Consider the following 24,409-nt stretch of genomic DNA (forward strand, 5'->3'; position numbering starts at 1 on the left):
ATTTGGTAATACCAACAGCAGAGAAACTTAGTACATTTAAAAGAAAATGCCCTCCTCTAGATTTACTTTCTCTATGGGGCAAGCCTCCCACGTGGGTGCTGTTAGGGATGCAGCGGGGAGCGAGGGCATCGTGTGGGGCACCAAGGGGAACGTTAACTTGCAGAGATCTGCTCTCTGAAGGAGTTTTGGCAGAGAAGTTGTCAGAGTATGTGCAAACCTCATTTTAGCTGCTGGTTTTTTGAGCTTTTATTGAATTCCACATCTGTCACCTGGTTCTGAGGCGCTCACAGGTGCCATTCGGTGATGCGGAATCACACGGTGACGAGGAGTCTCTGGCGAGCTGAGCTGGGTTGTTTGGTAGACCTGGGCTTTCTCGTTGTTCAAGGTCAAACCTTGTTCTATTTATCACCGTATCCTCTGTCCTGCCAGGGAGAGACTCTGGTAAATAGCTTTGCAGAAGACTTCTCTGAGCCAGTGATTGATCCGGTGAGGGCTTGATGGAGTTTAAAGCTCGAGAAAATAGTCGGTGAGCACTTGAAGCTTCTTCTGAAGAAGCCATTTACACATCACAATTGCTTGATCAATCCTCAGTCCTTTGCCCTGTTAGCTATATATATGGTTTATAAGATGTGTTTTCAACACTATTTTATTACACTTGAAAAGTAGTAAAACAAAGGAAGGGAGGTTGGAAAAATTCCATTAAGCAACCTGTCCATAACCACAGGTAGCATTTTGGCAGATTTGATACAGACATCGTTGGATTCATGTAATACGCATGAACACGTGCCCTTTATCGACTTCACAGGAGCATTTTTCAATGTTGTTAGGATTTTCAAAGCCATTAATGCCTGTTTGATCAGGTATGGGTTTCTCATTCGCTTAGCCATTCTCCCACTGATGGACAATGAGGTGGTTTGCAGCTTTTTACGTTATAAATAATGAAGGTCTTCATATAACCTTTTTTGATTACCAATTATTTCCTGGGGCTAGACATTTAATAATGGAATACTAGATCAGAAAGGGGAAAAAAACCACATTTTGGATGCATGTTGAATTGTTCTCTCAAAGTAGTTTCTTTTCAGTTGATGTATCCTAGCCATTGTGCCACTAACTGAGAAGGGCTTCCACTCAAATGATTTAAACTCGTGAGATTCCGAATAGGACGGGACAAAGTATGAAAGCTTGAGTATTCCTCCTAGTCGCCATCGGTGGGCAGGCTGGCAGGACCTGGGGTCTCTGATTACTGATCCTGGGGTGGATGGGGCTGGGTAGGGGTGCAGGTGTTGGGCTGGAACGACCAGGAGGCCATGGTTCCCAGCGAGGGCTCGGCAGGAAGAGAGGTGTGAATCTCTATGCGGAAGAGCTCAGCACACACGCAAGAGACCCCGGACGGGGAGCTGCACCCTGCAGCTAAGCCAGTCACGGTGTCTGAGGATGGGCAAGATTTCCTTACACTTGGGAAGGCCCTCCTTGGGCCTCAACAGCTAACGTGTGCCAGTCTGACCCCAAAGAGCAGAGACTTCTGTGCCTATCAGGAAGGCCCAACAGCTGGATGCGATTTGAACGACAAAACCATGAGTGTGAAGTGAAAAAGACAAAGCCACTGCCCGGCAGTAAGAGGAAGACGGACCCAGGTGGACACATGGTACAGGTGGCTGGCAGTTCAAGTAGAGCCATCGGAAGTATCCAAAGAGGAGCCCAACGTCCGAGTCCTAAGAGCGTTCGAGGATATCTAAATAGAGCGCTGAAAAAGACTTCCTGGAATTTGAATAAAACCTCATTTCCTGAATTTAGATATTCAGCATATAACAGAGATCTGTGTTAGTGACCGGAGATATAACACGGAGGAAATGTCTCACAATCCAAGTGTGCCTGGGGGGCTCAGTCGGTTGACCGTCCGACTCTTGATTTCAGCTCAGGTTATGATCCCAGGGTTGTGGGATCGAGCCCTGCCTCAGGCCCCATGCTGAGCTCCTGCATAAAATTCTCTCTCCCCTGCTCACACGGTCTCAAAAACAAAAAAACAATTTAAAGAAAAGTCTCGCAATCCAGAACAATGCCACCATGACAGCCTCAGAGAACGGACGCAAAACACCTACAGGCAAGCATGTCCCCATGAACAAAGGGGAACAGATGGGTAGGGAGCCATCAATGAAAGTGAACAGATGGAACTTTCTCTTTGCTGCTTGAGAAGGTTTCCTTGATTCCCAAAGGGACAAATCGAAAGCACACTGTGCTGGGTTCTAGCACAGGCACACCTTGTTTTTTTTGTTTTTTTTGTTTTTTTTTTTTAATTTTTTTTTTCAACGTTTATTTATTTTTGGGACAGAGAGACAGAGCATGAACGGGGGAGGGGCAGAGAGAGAGGGAGACACAGAATCGGAAACAGGCTCCAGGCTCTGAGCCATCAACCCAGAGCCCGACGCGGGGCTCGAACTCACGGACCGCGAGATCATGACCTGGCTGAAGTCGGACGCTTAACCGACTGCGCCACCCAGGCGCCCCTGGCAGGCACACCTTGTTTTATTGTGCTTTGCAGATACTGCATTTTTGTTTTTTTTTAACCAATCGAAGGTTTGTGGCAACCCTGTGTCAGGCAAGGCTAGTGGCACCATTTTCCCAAAAGGCATTTGCTCACTTCCTGTCTCTGCCACGTTTTGGTTCATATTTCAAACTTCTTTGATGGATGTTACTATTTTAGTTGTTTCGGAGCCGCCTGAACCACACGCTTAGAAGGACGGCAAGGTTGTGTGCGTCCTTGTGTCTCAGGGAGAGAGACAGAAGGTGGCCGACAGGTGGAGTAACACTGCAATCAAGCCAGCTGATGACCTTACAGTGGCCTCCACGTGATCCAGTGAAAGAAGAGTCCGTCAGTGCAGCAGACTTCATCGCTGTCTTCAGAAACTGCCCCAGCCACCCCGACTCTCAGCCACCACCACCCCTCTCGGCCAGCAGCTGCCGGCATCCGGGCAAGACCCTCCACCAGCCAGAAGACTGTGAGTCACTGAAATCTCAGATAATTTAAAAATTTTGTTGCCAAAAAACCCCATTAAGATACATACGCGTTATCACACCCTTAATAGACTACAAGCGTAACTTTTATACGTACCGGGAAACCAAAAAAATAATGTGATTTGCTTTAGTGCAATATCTGCTTCATTGTGGTGGCCTGGAGCCACACCCATGATATCCGAAGTTTGCCTATAAAATGTGTGAATTCCAAGGAAGAATAAAAAGACTTCCCAACATACCAAGTTATCTACTAAGAAAATCAAATAAAGCTAACATCAGACTTGTCTTCGGCACTAGGAGGACTGAAGAACTCAGCAAACGGCCACCAGCATGTCAAGGCAACAGAAATGTATTTGTGGATATGCAAGGTCTTAGAAACCTCAGGAGAGCACCTGAATCGATGTTCTAGATAGATAGATGAAGAAAAGGAATTAATTCTGCAACACAGATACACTTTAGAGTGTAAGTCTCTTTAAGTACCAGGGTCCCTGAGTCAAATAACACTATGAAAAATTTTGTGCCAGTCTGGAATTGAAAATAATAAACATATGAAAACCCTGGAGCTGAGAGTTAAAATCAAGGTGTCCTGGGGAGTCTGGGTGGCTCAGTCAGTTGAGCGTCCGACTTCGGCTCAAGTCATGATCTCACGGTTCGTGAGTTCGAGCCCCACAGCCTCTGTGCTGACAGCTTGGACCCTGCTTCGGATTCTGTGTCTCCTCTCTCTGCCCCTCTACTGCTCACACTCTCTCTCTCTCTCAAAAATAAGCAAACATTAAAACAAAACCAAAAAAAAAAAAAGGGGTCCTGAAAAGTTTTGACTTTGATGCCTGGGGGGGTTCAGTAGGCACATAAAACATCTTGTAAGAGGGGCGTTCAATTTTTTTTTACCTTGAAATATCAGAATTAAGTTTAATTAGGATTAGAAAAATGAAACAGAAACGTGACCAAGAGTAAAAATGTATAGGATTCAAAAGGGAAGGGTAGAACATATTTGATTCAGTGAATGGGCTCAATCCTCCTATTATAAAAGAAAAAAAAATCTAACTGCTTGTCTACAGGAAATAAGCCTACAACCAACAGGGTATTGCATGAGGAAAGAAGGGTTACCCAAAAATTACCCCCCCCCCAGGAATGGAAGAGTTACTGCAAGAAATAATTAATCTCACAGTACAATTTACAATCAAAAGTGCCAAAGATGTGCTTGCTGGGGCAGCACATACACAGAAGTATCAACGAGCATTAAGAGCAGCGGTGTGGAATGATAGTTGGTTTACAACTGGACGGGAGAGTCCTCGGGGTTTAATTAGGAAACGGGGACAGTACCTCCACATATCAACCAAAGGCTCCTACACAGATTACTTGATTAAAACAAAAAATCAAGGACAGATGATCAAGCTAATCCCAACCAGCTTGATTTCAGAGATACACGACTCTGTCCTGCTGCAGCAGGTAACAGACACTGTTTATCCTTCTGTTTCTCAGAAGCTTTGCAAACTTGATTTCATACCTGGTCACAAAGAAAGAACGAGTTCATGAGTTGGTGAGAACAGCAGTAAACTATTTATGCTGTAACTATATTTTGAAAAGGAACACGCTTGCCCTCAAACCACAGGGAAGCCTGAAAATGCATGCACTGTTCGTCTCAAAAAAGTTTTGAGTACCAGTAAAATAGGAACAAAATAAAGATAAAAGCCAACTGAGCAAAATATAAAAGAAGAAAAAACAGATGTTGATTCACTGAAGACATCAAGGACATAAACTCCTGGCCTGCTTAATAAAGGAGGGAAGTAAGAACAAAGACAATACCAGAGAAAATACTGAAAGGGAGAATGACCCCCCCCCCAAACTGAGAAGATACATTTGTAGACTAGAGCAAATGGGTGACTGCCTTGAAGAATGTAAACAGCCTAAAATTGTTTCAAGAAGCAATACAATATTCACAAAGTCCCAGAGCACTGAAACAGCTCTCAGGTAAAACAGGAGTTACATTCAGATGGTTTTAAAGCCAAGTTCTACATGAATTTCAAGACCATAATTCTTTTTTTAAATTTTCTAAAAATACTTATTTTTGAGGAAGAGAGCACGAGCTGGGGAGGGACAGAGAGAGAATCCCAGGCAGGCTCTGCACTGTCAGCACAGAGCCTGATGTGGGGGTCAAGCTCACAAATCAAGAGTCGGAAGCTTAACTGGCCGAGCTACCCAGGTGTCCCAAGAATACAATTCTAATGTTAATCCACTGAGGTCAACAGACAAAGAGAAATGCTCCAATTAATTTCCTGAAGAAACTGGAGAAAGATGGTACACCTTTCCCTCCTCTTCCCCTCAGAGTCATAGGTAAATTCTTTAAAAAATTAGCAAGTCAGTTCCAGATATTTACTGGACGAACAATATGTTACAAATGAATAGTTTATCCCAATAATGCAAGGATGGTTTGGCAACACATTTAGTGAGAAAAGCCTAAGTCACTAAATGCCCCACATGTAACCAAATGATTTTACCTCTTTACCACAATTTATACTCATTATCTCCATTCACAAATATGGCTGTACATCTAAACAAAGACTCCAATTTTAAGGTCACTGAGTTTTGTATTTAGTACCTAACCACTTTATTCTAGAAAGAACAGTTGGAAATGCGTGGTGGGAGATGGGGACAGATAGGTAATCTCATTCATGGTATCGACAAAAACTGTAACACATTAATGACATTTAAATAAGAAAGGTGTACAGCTTATAACCACCACTTGACCAAGTAGAAATATACACAGACCCTTCCAAAATTGTCTCATGGGAACCAGAGTTATCAATATAAAATCACTTTTAAAAATATATACAGAGAGGTGAATACAGAAATAAATGTGAGACTCCCAGGCAGACTCTGCTGACAGTGTGGAGCATGACACATGGCTTGAACCCACGAACTGTGAGATCATGACCTGAGCTGAAATCAAGGAGTCCGCCTCCTAGCTCAGGTCTTGATCACAGGGTCGTGAGTTTAAGCCCCACACTGGGCACAGAGCCTACTTAAAAAAAATTTTTTTAGAGCACTTGAGGAAAATCTGACAATTGGAAAAGCAAAAGGATTCACCCAATGAATCTGAAAATAGCTTTGAAAAAAAAAATTTTTTTAAGCGAGAACCCAGTGGGTACATGCATTTAAAAAAGAACTATCCTTTTCAGTATTAATTAAGCACATGTGGGAATGGGAGGGCCAATTAGAAATCCTGGAAATACAGTTGGAAAAACCTTGAAAAAAAAATTTTTAAAGCTTATTAAGCAGGAAGTTCTGGAATGGATACCATTAGGGAAAGAATTGGCAGATATGAAGACCGTGTTGGGGAATTTGCTTTCAAACTGCAAGACAAGATGAAAGTACAAAAAGGGTGAAAAATAAAAATACAAAATGAAAAGCTCCAGCGTAAAATATCTGAAATGATGATGGCGCCTGGGTGGCTCAGTTGGTTAAGCGTCCAACTTCGGCTCAGGTCATGATCTCGCGGTTTGTGGGTTCAGGCCCCACATTGCTACCAGCTCGGAGCCTGGAGCTTGCTTTGGATGCTGCGTCTCCCTCTCTCTCTCTGCCCCTCCCTGATCATGCTCTCTCTCTCAAAAATAAACACTAAAATTTTTTTTTTAAATGTTGATGATTGAAAATCTCCCACCATTGAAGAGGCAAAGGTCCTCTAGCAATAAACAGCAGTACAGATATAGATGCACATATAGACTCTTACAGGCAGAATACCAGAGTAAAGGGACAATTATAAAAATGGAAAGATAGGTTCCCTATAAAGGATTCTGTAAAGGATTGACAGACCATACTAGCATTCCCCTCTATAGCAACAGCAACGTAAAGACTAAGGGATCTCTTGAAAACGCTTAAAACACACAGCTGCAACTCTAGATGTCCTGTATCCTGATAATTACCATTCAAGAGTGAGGGCAACATGAAGGTATTTTTCAAAGCTACCAAGACAGCCAACTGAGTACTAATAAACCTTTGCTAAAAGAACTACCGACGTCCTTAAGCCAGAAGGAATACAAAGCAAGAAGCATTAGTGGCCCATGAAATCCGTAAACTACCTTAGAAAACAGAAAAAACTATACAGATTTCAAAGACTAAATTTTTGTGTGAAAACTCAGATAAATCCAGGAAATAATAACCCCAAAGTTCTGAGAGGGAAGGAGGGAATCTCTATCAGGAAGGGCACACGGGGCAGGCAACGCTGTATTTCCTATTCGGCATCTCCACAGCTGTTTATAGTTATTCATTAAACAGTATAGATGTTTTACATACTTTTCTGAATGTTTGTTGTATAATTCAGTGCCCAGTGCTCCATATGTACATACATGTGTGTGTATATATATGTATATATGTGTATATATATATGTATGTATATATATGTATGTATATATATGTGTATATATACATATATATATATACGTGTATATGTATATAGATAGAACATAGCTATGAATGCTTTGGGATTCAGGAAATGAGATCAGGGTCTGTGAGCATAGCAGCATTAGTAGAAAACATGCATTTTGAACTTCACCTGAACAAAAGTCATTATATACATGAAAGCAAGAGAAATTGTTTTATTCTGGGTAGAGACAAGGTGAAGAGAGCTCAATTAAGACTTTAGTGCAATTTCTTTTCTGCTTTATTCTTAACAGGAAGGAAAGCAGGTCTCCTTGGGGAAAGGCATAAATTTAACTAGGGTCATTAGTGACTCTTCCCAGGGCCTCACATGATGCCTCGAATAGTCACGAGCATTGTCCTCCTCTCCTCCGCTCCCCGTGGAAAGACCGTCCTGTTTGTCTCCTCTGTACTTTCCCAGGGGGCCAGAATAACCTTCGCCATTGCTCTCCCCACTCTCCAAAGTCAGACTTGTACCTGTTATCCTTGGGGATATCCGTGATGTTTTGTTAGGTTGTTAGGGTGGGGAAACTATCTGCAGAGCAAGGTATGGCCTGAGTCCGTGTTTTGTACAAATGACAAGAAAAACCCATTCGTGCATACTGACGCATGGTTTTTCTAGCACCAGAGGGTCTCACTTGAGCTACTCCATCAGTAGTAGCAGCCGACAACAGCCTGACCTCCTGAGTAGCCAGGCTTTTACAACAGTCAGAAGATGAGGTAGGAGGAGGATCGTGAGCTCACCCCCTCCCATGCACACACTGGGACAACAACTACATACGATGAAACACTCGGAAAATGACCCGAAGCCTGGCAGAGAGGATTGTCCGCAGCCAAATACTTAAGAAAATGTCACAGCAAGAAGGGTGAGAGGGACAGAGACAAGGCTGGGAACCAGACCCCCAGTGCAGCGGCCCAGAAGCAGGAGGGGAGATCACAGGCACAGAGGTGATCCCTGAGGAGCAAGGGAAGCAAGCCCCACGTCAGGAACTCCTGGGGACCGGCACTGGGAAGATGAGCCCCCCACCCTCCACCCCCCACCCCCCCGCTGGCTCGGAACATCAGTGCAGCTCAACTCGAAGAGAGCCAGAGGGCTATAGGAAGCAGACTCCGTTCTTCCAGGGCCATGGTGCCGTATTACTGTCTGAGGCCCAGCACGCAGGCAGCAGCTGGAAAGCACCTGGGTGACACACGAGAGAGTTCTTAATTTTAGGGCATGTGCAGGAAGACCAAGGATCTGGAGTTGTCTCTAGGAATCAAAGTGCCAGTAGATGCCAGTTTACTTGCAGCCCAGCTGGCAGGATGCTGGTGGGAGCCACTTGTGACACTCTCTATCTACTTTGCTAACACCATTCACCCCACCCACCCCAGCAGGTGCCCCTGACCCCCAGCAAGTACCACCCTGCCACATGCAGGGGGCAGAGCCCCTCCAAACTGACTTCTGGGGAGGGGGAGGCAGGCCCAGTCACAACAGGAAGGCATATGCAGACCCACACAGGAGACACCCTGGAGCTCCTGGTTCTTGTGACCAGGGGCCATTGCACTACCGCGCCCCACGATATACCTACGTCAAGCCGCTGCTTTTAAGACCAGGAGATGCAGCTGACTTACATAAATACATAGAAACAAACATGGAGAGTCAGACAAAATGAGACAGAGGAATATATTCCAAATGAGAGAACACGATAAAACCTTAGAAAAAGAACTCAATGGAATGGAGATTAGCAGTCTCCCTGGTAAAGAGTTTCAAGTAATGGTCATAAAGATGCTCATCAGGTTTGGGCGACCTCCAGGAGAATTTTAACAAAGACAGAAAATGTAAAAACCAACCAAAAGCAAAGAATACAATAACTGAAATGAAAAGTCTACTAGAAGGACTCAAACGCAGACTGAAGGATGTACAAGACATCGATGATGCGCAAGGCAGGGTAATGGAAAGCATCCAAGCTACATAGAAAAAAGAATAGAAAACAACGAGGATAGGTGAAGGGACCTTTGGGAAACATCAGGTACCCTAACATCCACATGATACGGGTCCCAGAGAGAGAAGCGCAGAAAACTTGACAAAATAACAGCTGAAAACCTTGCTAAGGTGCGGAAGGAAACACACCCAGGCTCAAGATGCACAGAGAGCCCCAGATAAGATGAGCCCAAGGAAGTCCATGTCTAGACATACAATAATTAAAATGTCAAAGGTTAATGATAAAAAGAGAATTTTAAAATCAGCAAGAGAAAAGCAAAAAGTTACAATCAAGGGAAACCCCATAATATGGCTGTCAGCTGAGTTTTTCAGCAGCAACTCTGTAGGTCAGAGGGAGTGGTTCCAAGATATATTCAAAGTGCTAAAAGGAAAAAACCCTACAACCAAGAACACTCTACCTGGCAAGTTATTCAGAAGGGAAGGAGAGACAGAGTTTTCTAGACAGAAGCTAAAGGAGTTCATCAACACTAAATCAGCTTTATAAGAAACGTTCAAGGGACTTTTTTTTTTTTTTAAACATTTATTCACTTTTGAGAGAGACAGAGCCAGCGGGGGAGGGGCAGACAGTGGGGGGCCGAGGATCCGAAGCCGGCTTTGTGCTGACACAGTGAGCCCGATGCAGGGCTCAATCTCACAAACTGTGAAATCATGACCTGAGCAGAAGGAGGACGCTCAACTGACTCAACCACGTAGGTGCCCCTCAAGGGACTTCTTTACGTGGAAAAGAAAAGCCAGCCCATAACTAGAAGAAAATTATTAAAGGAAAAACTTCACTGGTAAAAGCAAACCTGTAGTAAAGACAGGAGATCAGTCACTTATAAAGCTAGTACAGAGGTTAAAAGACAAAGTAGGAAAATCAATTATATATTAAAAAAAAATTAGTTAAGGGACACACAAAATAAAAAGATGTAAAATGGTGGCACCTGGGTGGCTCAGCTGGTTAAGCATCCAACTCTGGATTTTGGCATAGGTCATGATCTCACATTTGTAAGATTGAACCCTGTGTTGGGCTCTTTGCTGGCAGCATGAAGCCTGTTTAAGATTCTTTCTCTCCCCCCACTGCTGCCCCCGGCACCCATCCTTCCCTCACTCCCTGTAGTCCTCTCCCCTACTCACACACACTCTCTCAAACATTAAAAAAAAATGTAAAATATGATGTCATATACATAAGATGTGGAGTTTTAGACTGTGGAAGTAATGCTTCAAAATTCCTTCTATGAAGCCAGCATTAATTATCCTGAAACCAAAACCAGACACACACACACACACACACACACACAAAGGAAATTACACACCAATATCCCTGAGGAACATAGATGCAAAATCTTCAACAAAATATTATAAAACTGAATTCAACAATACATTAAAAGCACCATTCACCACCAAGTGGGATTTATTTCAGCGATGCAAGGTAGTTCACAAATTATCCACAAATCAAAGTAATACATCACATTAATAAAATGAAGGATAAAAATCATATTATCTTGATACAGAAAAAGTATCTGACAAAATTCAACACCCATTAATTACAAAAACTCTCAACCAAGTGGGTCTAGAGGGAACATACATACCTCAACATAATAAAACCCATCTATACAAACCCACAACTAACATCATACTCCACAGTGAAAAGCTAAAAGCTTTTCCTCTAAGATCAGGAATAAGACAAGGGTGTTGACTCTTACACAACACAGTACTGGAATTCCTAGCCACAGCAATGAGACAAGAAAATAAAAGGCGTCCATGTTAGGGGGTCCTGGGTCCTGACCCTGGGGCCAGGGGATCGAGCCCCATATCAGGCTCCGCACTGAGCATGGAGCCTGCTTGGGATTCTGTCTCTTTCTCCCTCTACCCCTCTCCCCTGCTTGTTCTTGCTCTCTCTTAAAAAAAAAGAAAAGGCATCCAGATTGCTAAGGGAGTACAGCTTTGCAGATGGCATGATACTATATATAGAAAATCCTAGAAACTCCACCAAAAGAAAACCCATTAGAATAAATGAGTTAAGTTGCAAGATACAAAATTAATATATAGAAACCTGTGGTGTTTCTATATACCAATAGCAAACTAACAAAAAGGGAAATTAAAAAAACATCCTATTTGAAATTACATCATAAAGAATAAAATATCCAGAAATAAATGTAACCAAGGAGGTGAAAGACCTCTACACTGAAACAGTAAGACAATGATGAAAGAAACTGAAGATGACACAATTAGATGGACAGTTACGCCACACTCAGATTGGAAGAATATTGTTAAAATGGCCATGCTACCCAAGGCAACCTACATATTCAGTGCAATCCCTATCAAAATGCCAACAGCATTTTTCACAGAAACTAGAAAGTTGTATGGAACTGCAAAGGACCCTGAATAGAGAAAGCAGTCCTGAGAACGAATGAAGGTGAAGGTACCACAATCCCAGATTTCAAGATCTACCGCAAAGCTACAATAACCAAAACAGTATGGTACTGGCACAAAAGCAGACACAAAAATCAACAGAACAGAATGGAGAAACCAGAAATAAAACCACACTTTTATGGTCAATTAAGCTATGACACAGTAGGCAATGATATACAATGGGGAAGATAAAGTCTTTTCAGTAAACGTGTTAAAACTGGACAGCTACATGGAGAAGAATGAAACTGGACTACTTCCTTACACGATACACAAAAATAAACTGAAAATGAATTAAAGACCTAAATATAAGACTTGAAACCGCAAAACCCCTAAACTCCAGGCAGTAAACTCTTTGGTCGTGGGCCTTAGTGCTATTTTCTCTGGATCTGTCTACTCAGGCAAGGAAAACAAAGGCAAAAACAAACAAGCGGGACTACATCAAACTAAAAAGCTTTTGCACAGCCAAGGAAATTAAAAAACTCGAAAGGCAACCCCTGAATTCATATAACTCAACGGCAAAAAACAGTCTGATTAAAAAATGGGCAGAGGACCTGTACAGACACTTTTCTGAAGAAGACATGCAGAGGGCCAACAGACACATGAAAAGATGCCCAACATTGCTAACCAGGGAAATGCAAGTCAACACCGTAACGAGATACCACCTCACACCTGTCAGAATGAATGACTAGTATCAAAAAACAGAAGGAACACATGTTGGCAAGAGTTTTGAGAAAAAGAAAGTCTCAGGCCGTGTTGGTAGGAATGCAAACTGGTGCAGCCACTGTGGAAACAGTATAGATGTTCCTCAAAAAATTAAAAAAAAAAAAAAACCATACAATCCAGTAATCCCACTTCTTGGTATTCATCCAAAGAAAATGAAAACACTAATTGGAAAAGATCTATGCACCCCTGTGTTTATGGTAGCCTTATTTACAAGAACCAAGATATGGAAGCAGCCTAAGTATCATCTACGGATAAATGAATGGATAAAGAAAATATGGTATATATAGAATGGAATAGTATTGAGCCATAAAAAAGAATGACATCTTGCCATTTGCAGCAACATGGCTGGACCTAGAGGGTATCACGTTACATGAAATAAGTTAGAGAATGACAAATACTATGTGAGGTCGCTTAGATGTAGAGTCTAAAAAACCAAACCAACCGAACAAAATAGAAATAGACTCGAGTATACAGAACTGGTAGCTGCCAGAAGGTGGGGGGTGGGGAGGGAGTCGGAGAATGGGCAGAACAGCGGAAGATTAAGAGTACACGTTTCCAGTTAAAAGTCATGGGGATGAAAAGAACAACATAGTAAATGTAGTCAATATTGAAATAACTTTGTATGGTGACAGATGGTAAGTACACTTACTGTGGTAAGCATTTCCTAATGCATATATTTGCCAAATCACTATGTTGTACAACTGAAACTAATATAATATTGTAGGTCAAATACATACTTAAATTAAAATTTTAAATTAAAAATCAGTGAAGTAAAACATCCTCTTTCTCCCATGCTGAAATCCAAACTCCTTCCTGTTACAAGTTTTTTTCTTAGCATAACGGAGGGGACGTTTTGGGTAAGAAAACTGCAGAGTTTAAGGGAAGACCTTGCTTCAGTCATGGCTGGATCCAGGTGCTCATGCAATAGCTCTGTTTCCCTCTCTTTTGACTTCATTCCCAACTTTCTGTGTGTCATAGCAAAGGAGTCAGTAGCCACTGGAAACGTTCACCACTCTTTCAGCTGATCCCCAAGAAGACAAAGTTTTGGGTTTTGGTTTATTTATTTATGTTTTTGTTTTGTTTTTTACCAAGAGCACCAACCACAGTCCCATGGATGCTTCTAATTGGCCTGGCTTGGGTCACATGCTCACAGGCAGTGGGCAGAGGGAATGAGACATTGTTACTGGCTAGACCTGAGTCACATGCCATCCCTGGGGGGGGGGGCATAACCTATGTTCCATCTTGGTTTTCCGGGGGTGGGGGGCAAGGATAACAGCTTTGAGGTATGATTCATATACCATATAATTCACCCATTTAAGATGGGCAATTCCCTGATTTTTGCTATATTCACAGTTGTGCAACCGTCACCACGATCAATTTTAGAACACTGTCATCACCCCCAAAAAGAAACTCCTGCTCATTACCTATCTCCACTGACTCCACCCCCACCCCAGGCAACCACCCCTTTTCTGTCTCTATGAATTTACCCATTCTGGACACTTCATTTAAATGGAATCAAGGGCTGTGGTCTTTTGGAACCGGCTTCTTTAACGTTTTCAGGGTTCCATCGTGTTGTAGTGTGTGACCTTGCCTTTTTTTTTTTTTTTTAACATTTATCCATTTTTGAGACAGACAGAGAGCATGAACGGGGGAGGGTCAGAGAGAGAGGGAGACACAGAATCCGAAACAGGCTCCAGGCTCCGAGCAGTCAGCCCAGAGCCCGATGCGGGGCTCGAACTCACGGACCGCGAGATCATGACCTGAGCTGAAGTCGGACGCTTAATTCAATGAGCCACCCAGGCGCCCCATGACCTCGCTTTTTAAGGGCTTCAGTGATGTGCTGGCTCCCACTTCCCTTAGGCGGCTCTCCCCCTTCCCTGCTGTGTTCCATGTCAGGCACGCAGCGACTCAGACCCTTTGCGTTCAGGTAGGGACCAGGAGCCCATGCAGAATGCACAGATGTACCTGCCCTGGGATCGGGGGCCAGTGTAAGTTACTACTCCGCGTTTCACAGCAAAGCCACCCTTCCTCGTGAACAAGCGTTTTTCAAACTGCTTGCTTCCCCTGGAATAAATGATTGTGAGTTTTATCTTTGGTGAAAATGGGCCCTGTGTTTTTCTGGGATAATCCCAGCTGCAAACCTTCTGTGCCTCCTGCTCCCTCTCGGCCCGCGGTTAAGATGCGGAGCCCCACCCCATCGCTGTGTGCTCCTTCCCCCCAGGAGAGTGAAGAGGAACTCTACTCCTCCTGCCGCCAGCTGCGAAGGCGGCAGGAAGAGCTGAACAACCAGCTGTTCCTGTACGACACACACCAGAATCTGCGCAATGCCAACCGGGATGCCCTCGTCAAAGAGTTCAACGTCAACGAGAACCAGCTCCAGCTGTACCAGGAGAAGTGCAACCGGAGGTAGGCCAGCCGCTCCCCCCCCCCGCACATCCCCAGGGCACGCGGGGTGGGGGGGGTCAGACTTCAGGAAAGCCCCCTCCCACCCCCACCGTTAGAAGTCCCTTTGGGGGCGCCTGGGTGGCTCAGTCAGTTAAGTGGTGAAGCGTCCCACTTCGGCTCAGATCACGATCTCACGGTTCGTTCGAGCCCCGTGTCGGGCTCTGTGCTGACAGCTCGGGGGGATCCTGGAGCCTGCTTCAGATGCTGTGTCTCCCCCTCTCTCCGCCCCTCTCCCGCTCGCACGCTCTCATAAAATAAATAGACATTCAAAAAAAGAAAGAAAGGAAGAAAGAAATCCTTTGGTCCCTCGACCCTCCGGATCTTTGCCGTATAAATTCACTTATAGTAATTATCTTACGCCTCTGCACCTTCCCTAAGTCAAATTGTCACCGCTAGGAGGAGACGTCGCTCTAATAGTGAAAATTAACTGTGACCACTACCTTCTAAATAAAGAACCTTATGAAGTTCGCACCGTCCACCCACTGGTTCTGCACTGGGGCAGAATCCCACCCCCATCCCCAGGGGAGGCTTCGGGTTGTGCTACAGATGGGCTGGGAGGCGGCCAGGTGTGCCTAGTGTCCTGCAGTGTGCCTGGCAGTCCTGCTCAACAGAGACCCATCCAGAAGCAAGTGCCAGGAACAGCCTCTAAGGGGAACCAGCGCACAGACTCCTTCCCCATATTTGTTACTCCACCAGCACTGCGGCCCCAGCACAATGCTAGTGAGGAAGGCCAGTTTCAGAGACGTTCCTGTCTTGCCGGCAAGCCCCTCTCCCCCTCCTCCCTCTCTCCCCCCAGTCCCCCTCTCCCCGCCTCTCTCCCCCAGTCCCCCCTCCCCTCTCCCCCCGTCCCACCCCCCTCTCCCCCCCCCCCGTCCCCCTCTCCCTCTCTCCCTCCAGTCCCCCTATCCCTGCCTCTCTCCCCCCAGTCCCCCTATCCCTGCCTCTCTCCCCCCAGTCCCCCTATCCCTGCCTCTCTCCCCCAGCCCCCCCTCCCCTCTCTCCCCCCATCCCACTCTCCCCGCCTCTCCCCCAGTCCCCCCTCCCCTCTCCCCCCCGTCCCACCCCCCTCTCCCCCCCCCCCGTCCCCCTCTCCCTCTCTCCCCCCAGTCCCCCTATCCCTGCCTCTCTCCCCCCAGTCCCCCTATCCCTTCCTCTCTCCCCCAGTCCCCCCTCCCCTCTCTCCCCCCCATCCCCCTCTCCCCCCTCTCCCCCTCTCAGCCCTGTTCCATCAGGCCACGGATGCCCTGCAGGGCGTGGACAAAGGTTACACTGTTCCACACATGGCCTGTATCTGAGCCTAACAGATGACTGTGAAATCTGTTTTGTTTCAGGTTAAGAGAGAAGAGAGTTAGCAACAGTAGGTTTTACTCATAGACGCTGGGGCACTCGTGTAAGGGTGTCGTGCCCGCGTGTGCTCACGTGTAGGAGAATGTCCTCTCTTCAGACCCCGGGGACTTGCTAATCTGCGATGTCTCGTCAAGCCTGGAGTCAAGAGGACACTTTTGAAGACCCACCTGGCACGAGCTGGGGTGACTTCCTGCTCCTTTCTTCATCTTGGACAATTTCTTAACTTATATTTTCTATAGAGGATCGTAAAAACGTGTTTCCTCGTTTTTTGGCCTCTCGTGTTCCCAACCTCCTTGAATAAAAGCGGTGAAAATCTCGATCCGTTAGACCTTCTGTGCTCAACCTGTACAGTGAGCAGGACCCTTGTCCAGCCTCTAAGGACCCAAGTAATTGACTTCCGAGGAAGATGAGCCCGATACGTAAGGAACGAATTCATTAGATTCGGAAAAGGACTGTAACTAAAAGGCAAACGGTTCGGCCTTCCCCTGGGCCCCACTAGTGGCCCTCGCCCCGCTGCACCTCTGCCCGGCTTCTCTGCCCCAGGTCAGCTGAGTCAGCTCAGCACCAAAGCCGCAGTGCTCGCGACAGGCCCGCTGCCGTACCGGAGAGGTGGCTGGGGCGTGCGGTCTCCGTTCGTTAGAACGAGCTCCAGTCCGTGGTGGACACTTGCTTTGGGACTGGCGTTACCGGGGTGGGGGCCCCTTTGATTTAGAAAGCTGATGGAGAGACCAGAGACCCACTGTAGGCTCGGCCGGCTTCTTACTCACCCCTGCTCTGCCCACTCACGAGCTGGCTGCAGCTCTCCATGGGCTACCGATTTTTAACACGTGATCAGAATTCAGCTCTCTGTGTTGTTCCACTTTGTGGAGCCACGAGCTAAATCTTAAGCTGTAGGAAACTACAGAAAATCCTACACACAGTCATCCCCAAAGAGGCAGACCCACCTGGGACACGAGGACACTCCTCTACATCTTGATAGACAATCGAATGATTTGTACAGTGTGATGATTTAAAACGGCATTTTAAAGACAAAGATAGTGTCGAGGTGGACAGTATGACTCAGTCAAGTCACAACTTGGTCAGACTGGGGCGAAAGGCAATTGCAAGAAAGAATAATGTGTCAGGAGAGGACACAGGAGCAGTGAGCCTGGTGGATTTACAGGTTGGAGCTGGGTCCTTGAAGCCCATTCAGGCTCAGCAGGCAAGTATTCTTGCTGGGAAGTACATTAAAACCAGCCAGGCTCTGTCTCATCAAAAGACCCTATGCCTTCATCCCACGAAAGCTTTCCAGCACTTCAGTATACCAAGCACTGTCCCCAAGGTCAGGGCTACAATGTAAAAAAAAAAATTTCTAGAGGTGGGGGGAAAGCCATGGTGACTGCTCGCATGGAACATCTCTGTGAGCTCCTCCAAGACATACGTTGTACCTTCCCCGAAGCCAGGAGCATAGGTGACAGCAGTCTGAAGGGGTGGGGCGGTTATCTCGCAACATGACCCTGTGATTCCTCCAACCGGAGTTGCGGAATTATTTGGCAGTCAGCAACTGGGCGGAGAATATTCCTGATGGTGGCAAATGGTCCAAGCAACGTTGAATAAAGGGGAGTTGCAAAGGCACTGAGCTCAGTGCTACAGGGAAGGAATTTTCAGACTCTGTGACCTTTCTCCGTTAGCCATTGGCCAGGTGGCCACTGGAGCCTAATTATCGCACCCCTACCCCTACCTCCAGGTCCCTTGTGCCTCCATCATGTCCCCCTTTTTTAGCTCGGGGGTGAGTAAAAGACATAAACCTTTCCACGTCACTCCAGTTTAAAGTCTCGATCCCCTTTCTGCTTAAGATGGCTTTTCTGCTAGTGTCAAAGAAATGAAGACCGGGCGGCCCAGAAGGAAGAAACAAAGCATCTTTTCAGCTGCTGCCGGGTAAAACCCATACCCAGCCACACCCAGAGACAGAAAGCAGCCACATGAAGTGAGGGATATGCTATAAACGATGCTGGGAAGAACTCTTTCCCTCAAACCATCTCCTCCTAAGCACTACCGTGACTTGGATGCACCGTTAGAGAGCATTTGCTTTGGCTTCCCCCTTCTTTCCTTAACAGAGTAACACATAAATCTCACTGAGAGAGGCGATACTAGGATTCTCACAGGAAAGACACAGAGAAGGGAAGGGCACAGGTGACATCACTGCTCTTCCCCTCATCTGCCCAGATGCCACATAATCTAAGGATAAACTATCCAGCCAAGACTGGGGCTGGCCGGTCATGGAGTCAGTACAGCCAGTGCAGGCTGAGCAGAGCAGCGACAGGAGCATCCGGAGAGACAGCGGCAGCAGGACAGACCCGAACCACGAGTGCGCACGTGTGCTGGCTGTTTGACCATGTCTCTGGGTTTATCGTTTACTTAGAGGGGCAGTTCTGTTGCGTGGAAAGATAAAGGGGGGATATGCTGGTTACATCATTAGAGCTGGGGACGCTCAGGCGGTATGAAGTTAAATCACTTCTCTGCTGCGAAACCTGGATATTCTAGCGTGCACAGTTAAGAGGGGTGTAGAATATCACACTTCCCAAATTAGATCTCTGAGCCCTTTTGCGAAGGGATATTTCATGGGAGCTAGTGCACAGTGCAACACATTTGAGGGCCATCTAGAAGGCAGCCAGCGACAGAATCTAATAATTGATGTACTTTAAAGACTTAGGGAAATAAAATCTAAATTTAAGCCCCCAAGGCCAATGGTCTTGACGCTGGGCTGGCCTTACCCCCCAAATGTCTACCAAGCTTTCCAAGACATACACAGGCTCAAATAGTTTTAGGGGATCAATTTTCAGATCCTTACCTTCCTATTCTGCTCTTTCTTATGACTCATCTGACTCAGAAGATGTCTTTTTCTCTCCTCACAAAAGAAAACCTCTCTTTCCCCACAGTCTTAAACGGTAGAGCATGACTCAAGGTAGAAAATTCAAAATACGAGTGTTCGGAAAGTGAAAGCCTCTTAACAATAGGGTACGAATCCTTCTGTGATTCGGGTGGCTCTCAATTCTTTCATTTCAATAAATTTAAAGGAACACCCAAGATTTCTTGGGTATTTTCGCATGTAATTCCAAAGGACTTGGAAGAATTCAGTTATCATGCTACCACAAATCCCCTTCTGTTCCCTGTCTCCTTATCTATGCAAAAAAGGATCGCCACGGGGCGCCTGGGTGGCGCAGTCGGTTAAGCGTCCGACTTCAGCCAGGTCACGATCTCGCGGTCCGTGAGTTCGAGCCCCGCGTCGGGCTCTGGGCTGATGGCTCAGAGCCTGGAGCCTGTTTCCGATTCTGTGTCTCCCTCTTTCTCTGACCCTCCCCCGTTCATGCTCTGTCTCTCTCTGTCCCAAAAATAAATAAACGTTGAAAAAAAAATTTAAAAAAAAAATAAATAAAATAAAAAAAAAAAAAGGATTGCCACGACTTCCATATATAAAATTGGTAAGGGGGAACAGAATGGATATTGTGGCCATTCTAACAAAGGTAACACTCATCTGTGCAGGAACGAAATGACTCGGGTGGGAGGCAAAGCTTTCAACATTAAGTGACACATTGCCAATGAAATTTTACTAAGTGTAATAATTTACTAAAATTTGTACGTTGTTTATTGATCAAGTTCAATCCAGAAGAAAGTTTCAAATACACAGAGCCTTATGACTATAGGATATTATCTAACTTTGTTACAAATATGCAAACAACCAACATAAAAGAAATCATTAGGGGAGCCCAGGTGCTCAGTCGGTTAAGCATCCAACTCTTGATCTCAGCTCAGGTCTTGATATCATCAGGGTCACAAGTTCAAGCCCACATTAGGTTCTGTGCTGGGCATACTTTAAAAAAAAGTATACGTATGTTTACATGTATATCTCATTAGGCTAAAATGTTGAGGGGCACCTGGGTGGCTCAGTCACTTAAGCGTCCAACTTCAGCTCAGGTCACCATCTCGCTGTCCGTGGGTTCGAGCCCCGTGTCGGGCTCTGGGCTGACGGTTGGAGCCTAGGGCCTGCTTCCCATTCTGTGTCTCCCTCTCTCTCTGCCCCTCCCCTGTTCATGCTCTGTCTCAAAAATAAGTCCCAAAAAAAGAAAACATTAAAAATTTTTTTTTTAAATGTTGAAGGGAAATAGAATGAAAATGCAAGTTCAAGGAGTAAAAGGAAAAAGTATGGTGTTTCCTACCGTTAAAAATTGCCTTATTCATGTGATTTTTTTGAACGGGTGACAGTACCTATCAACTACTATATTTAGAGCCTCTAAACTTAGAGGAATGTAACCATTTTACGTAAAGATGCAGTATCTACAATCCATTGGCAACTCAGATCCTTTCCAACTATTTATGATGGACAATTTTAGCCAACAGTGTAGAAATGTGCAGGGGGATACTCAGATTTACAAAATTCACTGGAGAGGTCTCTGAGCCATCAATTTTAAGATGCTTGATCTAAGGCCACTAAATGACACATTGCACTCAGAACGAAGAAGGATGGCTAAAGGGGGCCTAAGTACTTTTAACTTTTAAGTGAATGAAGTTAACTTTCAACTTGGGTGACCGCTAACTTTTTTCAGACAATCCTAAAAAGCCACACCCTGGCCAACGGAAAGTTAAATAGATTAAGAAATATGCAGAATGACAAAACTGGGATTTGAAAAACATTTAAAGATTTGTCTCAGGCCCTTTCCTTTCTGAAATATTTTCTGCTCAAAGAGACCCTACTTCAGTGACCCTGTCTCTCAAAAATTTCCACATTTCTTATTTTCCAGTAGGCTTTTAAAAGCTACATTTGTAAACTTGTTTTTCATTATTAAAGCATAATTTATTTTTTATATAAACAGTGTGTGCTTGTGTGTACATAAATCATGTGAATGAGTCACGCAAATACTGGCTATTGTTAATGTGAAAATTAAATGGCTGTATTGCATTTTTAAAAAATAAAACTTTGGTCTAAGTGAATACAGCAATCTGCTCAGGACTTTTTTTTTTTTTCTTAATTCTATTCACTTTTCTCCTCCCCTATAATACAGTAAACACTTCAGCCATGAGATAGGTACAATGATCATTTTTTTAAAATGTGTTTTTCTAAACTGTTACACTTTTCTCTAGGTTACTGATCTATCTTCCTTACAGCAAAAAATCACTCCATGTAAAAACCCAAGTTTATACAATACATGACCAGTCTCTAATTTGTCAGTCTTTGGAAGAATATTTGGTGTTAAAGGGACAATGAGCACCTGTATAAGCACCTGTACTTCTAAACTAAGTGACAGGGCACGTTAGAATTATCAGTCATTCTATTTTCTTGCCAAGGATGCATGGTGCATAGGATACCATGTTGTATATCCTAAAATTGTCCTACTCCCAACCCTTAGCCACTGATTGCATTAGTCACACTCATCCAAAAACTTCAGAACAGCCTAGGACAAACCCCCGCATTTTTTTTTTCTTTTTAAAAGAACTTTTGAGGGGCGCCTGGGTGGCACAGTGGGTTAAGCGTCCGACTTCAGCCAGGTCACGATCTCGCGGTCCCTGAGTTCGAGCCCCGCGTCGGGCTCTGGGCTGATGGCTCGGAGCCTGGAGCCTGTTTCCGATTCTGTGTTTCCCTCTCTCTCTGCCCCTCCCCCGTTCATGCTCTGTCTCTCTCTGTCCCAAAAATAAATAAACGTTGAAAAAAAATTTTTTTAAAGAACTTTTGATTTGGCCTACTTTATTTATTTTTAAAATACAATTTATTGCTAAGCTAGCTAACATACAATGTATACAATGTGCTCTTGGTTTGGGGACTAGATTCCCATGATTCATTGCTTACAGACAACACGCAGTGCTCATCCCCACAAGGGCCCTCCTCAATGCCCATCACCCATTTCCCCCTCTCCCCGCCCCCCATCAACCCTGTTTGTTCTGTGTAAAGAATCTCTTATGGTTTGCTTCCCTCTCTGTTTGAAACTATTTTTTTCCTTTCCCTTCCCTGTCTACTGTTAACTTTCTCAGATTCCATATGAGTGACACATACAATATCTGTCTTTCTCTGACTTATTTCACTTAGCATAATACCCTCCAGTTCCATCCACATTGTTGCAAATGGCAAGATTTCATTATTTCTCATTGCCAAGTAGTATTCCATTGTATATATAAACCACATCTTCTTCATCCATTCATCAGGTGATGGACATGTGGGCTCTTCCCATAATTTGGCTATTGTTGAAAGTGCTGCTAGAAACATTGGGGTACATGTGCCCCTAGGAATCAGAACTCCTGTATCCTTTGGATAAATTCCTAGTAGAATTACCCTATGACCCACTATGAGCACTATTTTTAATTTTTTGAGGAACCTCCACACTGTTTTCCAGAGCGGCTACACCAGTTTGCATTCCCGCCCACAGTCCAAGAGGGTTTCCGTTTCTCCACATCCTCTCCAACATCTACAGTCTCCTGATTTAGCTACTCTGACCGGCGTCAGGTGGTGTCTCAGTGTGGTTTTGATTTGTATTTCCTCAATGAGGAGTGACGATGAGCATCATTTCATGTGTCTGTTGGCCATCTGGATGTCTACTTTGGAAAAGGGTCTATTCATGTCTTCTGCCCATTTCTTCAATGGATTATTTGTTGGTTTTTCTTTTGCTGCGTCCCAAAGGGTTTGGGCTTTTTCTGCATCTATTGACAGGATCAAATGCTGGTTTAGGCTGTTGTGTTTTCATTGTCATTTGCTTCCATATGTTTTTCAATTTCTTCTTTAATTGCCTGGTTGACCCATTCATTCTTTAGCAGGATGTTCTTTAACCTCCATGCATTTGGAGGCTTTACAAAATTTTTCTTGATTTCTGGTTGGTTTCAAGTTTCACAGCATTGTGATCTGAAAATATGCATGGTATGACCTTAATTCTTTTATATTTATTGAGGGCTGTTTTGCAACTCAGTATGTGATCTATTTTTGAGATTGTTCCATGTGCACTCGAGAAGAATGTGTATTCTGCTGCTTTTGGATGAAAAGTTCTGAATATATCTGTCAAGTCCATCTGGTCCGGTGTATCATTCAAGGCCATTGTTTCTTTATTGATTTTCTGCCTAGATGATCTGTCCATCGCTGTATTAAATTCTCCTACAATTACTGTATTGTTATCAGTAAAATTGCTTATGTTTGTGATTAGTTGATTTATACATTCGGGTTCTTTCAAGTCGGGGCATAAACATTTACAACTGTTCTTCTTGATGGATAGACCCCTTAATTATGATATAATGCCCTTCTTCATCTCTTGTTATAGTCTTTGGTTTAAAATCTCGTTTGATATAAGTATGGCTGCTCCAGCTTTCTTTTGACATCTAGTAACATGATAGATGGTTCCGCATCCCCTCACTTTCAATCTGCAGGTGTTCTCAGGTCTAAAATGAGTCTCTTGTTGACAGCATATAGATGGATCTTGGTTTTCTATCCATTCTGATACCCTGTGTCTTTTGGTTGGAGCATTTAGTCCATTTTCATTCAGAGTGATTATTGAACGATATGGATTTAGGGTCATCGTGTTATCTGCAGGTTTCATTCTTTCTCGTGCTTGTGGTGATGTCTCTGGTCCCTTGCAGGGTTCCACTCACAGAGTCCCCCTTAGGATCTCCTGCAGGGCTGGTTTAGTGGTCATGAACTCCTTGACTTTTTGTTTGGGAAAACCCTTCTCTCTCCTATTCTGAATGACAGCCTTGCTGGATAAGGGATTCTTGGCTGCGTATTTTTCCTATTCAGCACATTGACTATTTCTTGCCACTCCCTTCTGGACTGCCAACTTTCAGTGGACAGGTCTGCTACTACCCTTATGTGTCTCCCTTGTAGGTTAAGGCCCGTTTGTCCCTAGCTGCTTTCAGAATTCTCTCTTTACCTTTGTATTTTGCCAGTTTCACTCTGATATGTCATGGTGTTGGCCTGTTTGTGTTGACTGTGAAGGGAGTTCTCTGTGCCTCCTGGTATTGGCACACTTGAGAAACAAGGGGCCGTAAGGACAGACAAGGTCTCTGCCCTCGTGAATCTTAATTCTAGTGGAGGAAGACATCAAACAAACTAATAACTAGATAAGGTAACATCAGCACGCC

The 24,409-nt window shown here is 44.6% G+C and overlaps 1 protein-coding gene and 1 long non-coding RNA gene across 7 annotated transcripts in view; one reads left to right on the forward strand and one right to left on the reverse strand.

Moving 5' to 3' along the window:
* Positions 1-16,637, forward strand: part of PLCG2 (phospholipase C gamma 2) — a 187,636-nt gene extending 170,999 nt beyond the window's left edge. For all 6 annotated transcript variants that reach the window (XM_045046652.1, XM_023245864.2, XM_019820120.3 and 3 more), the window contains 2 exons: positions 14,748-14,932; positions 16,303-16,637. In XM_045046652.1, coding sequence (XP_044902587.1) covers positions 14,748-14,932; positions 16,303-16,345 — 228 coding nt within the window. In that variant the 3' untranslated portion in view covers positions 16,346-16,637. The remainder of the gene's footprint in view (positions 1-14,747; positions 14,933-16,302) is intronic.
* The window catches only part of LOC123382356, a 58,473-nt gene that overhangs the window by 19,563 nt on the left and 14,501 nt on the right, over positions 1-24,409 (reverse strand). The window lies entirely within an intron of this gene.

This window comes from Felis catus, chromosome E2, assembly GCF_018350175.1.
Source record: "Felis catus isolate Fca126 chromosome E2, F.catus_Fca126_mat1.0, whole genome shotgun sequence".
In the NCBI taxonomy this organism is placed as follows: domain Eukaryota; kingdom Metazoa; phylum Chordata; class Mammalia; order Carnivora; family Felidae; genus Felis; species Felis catus.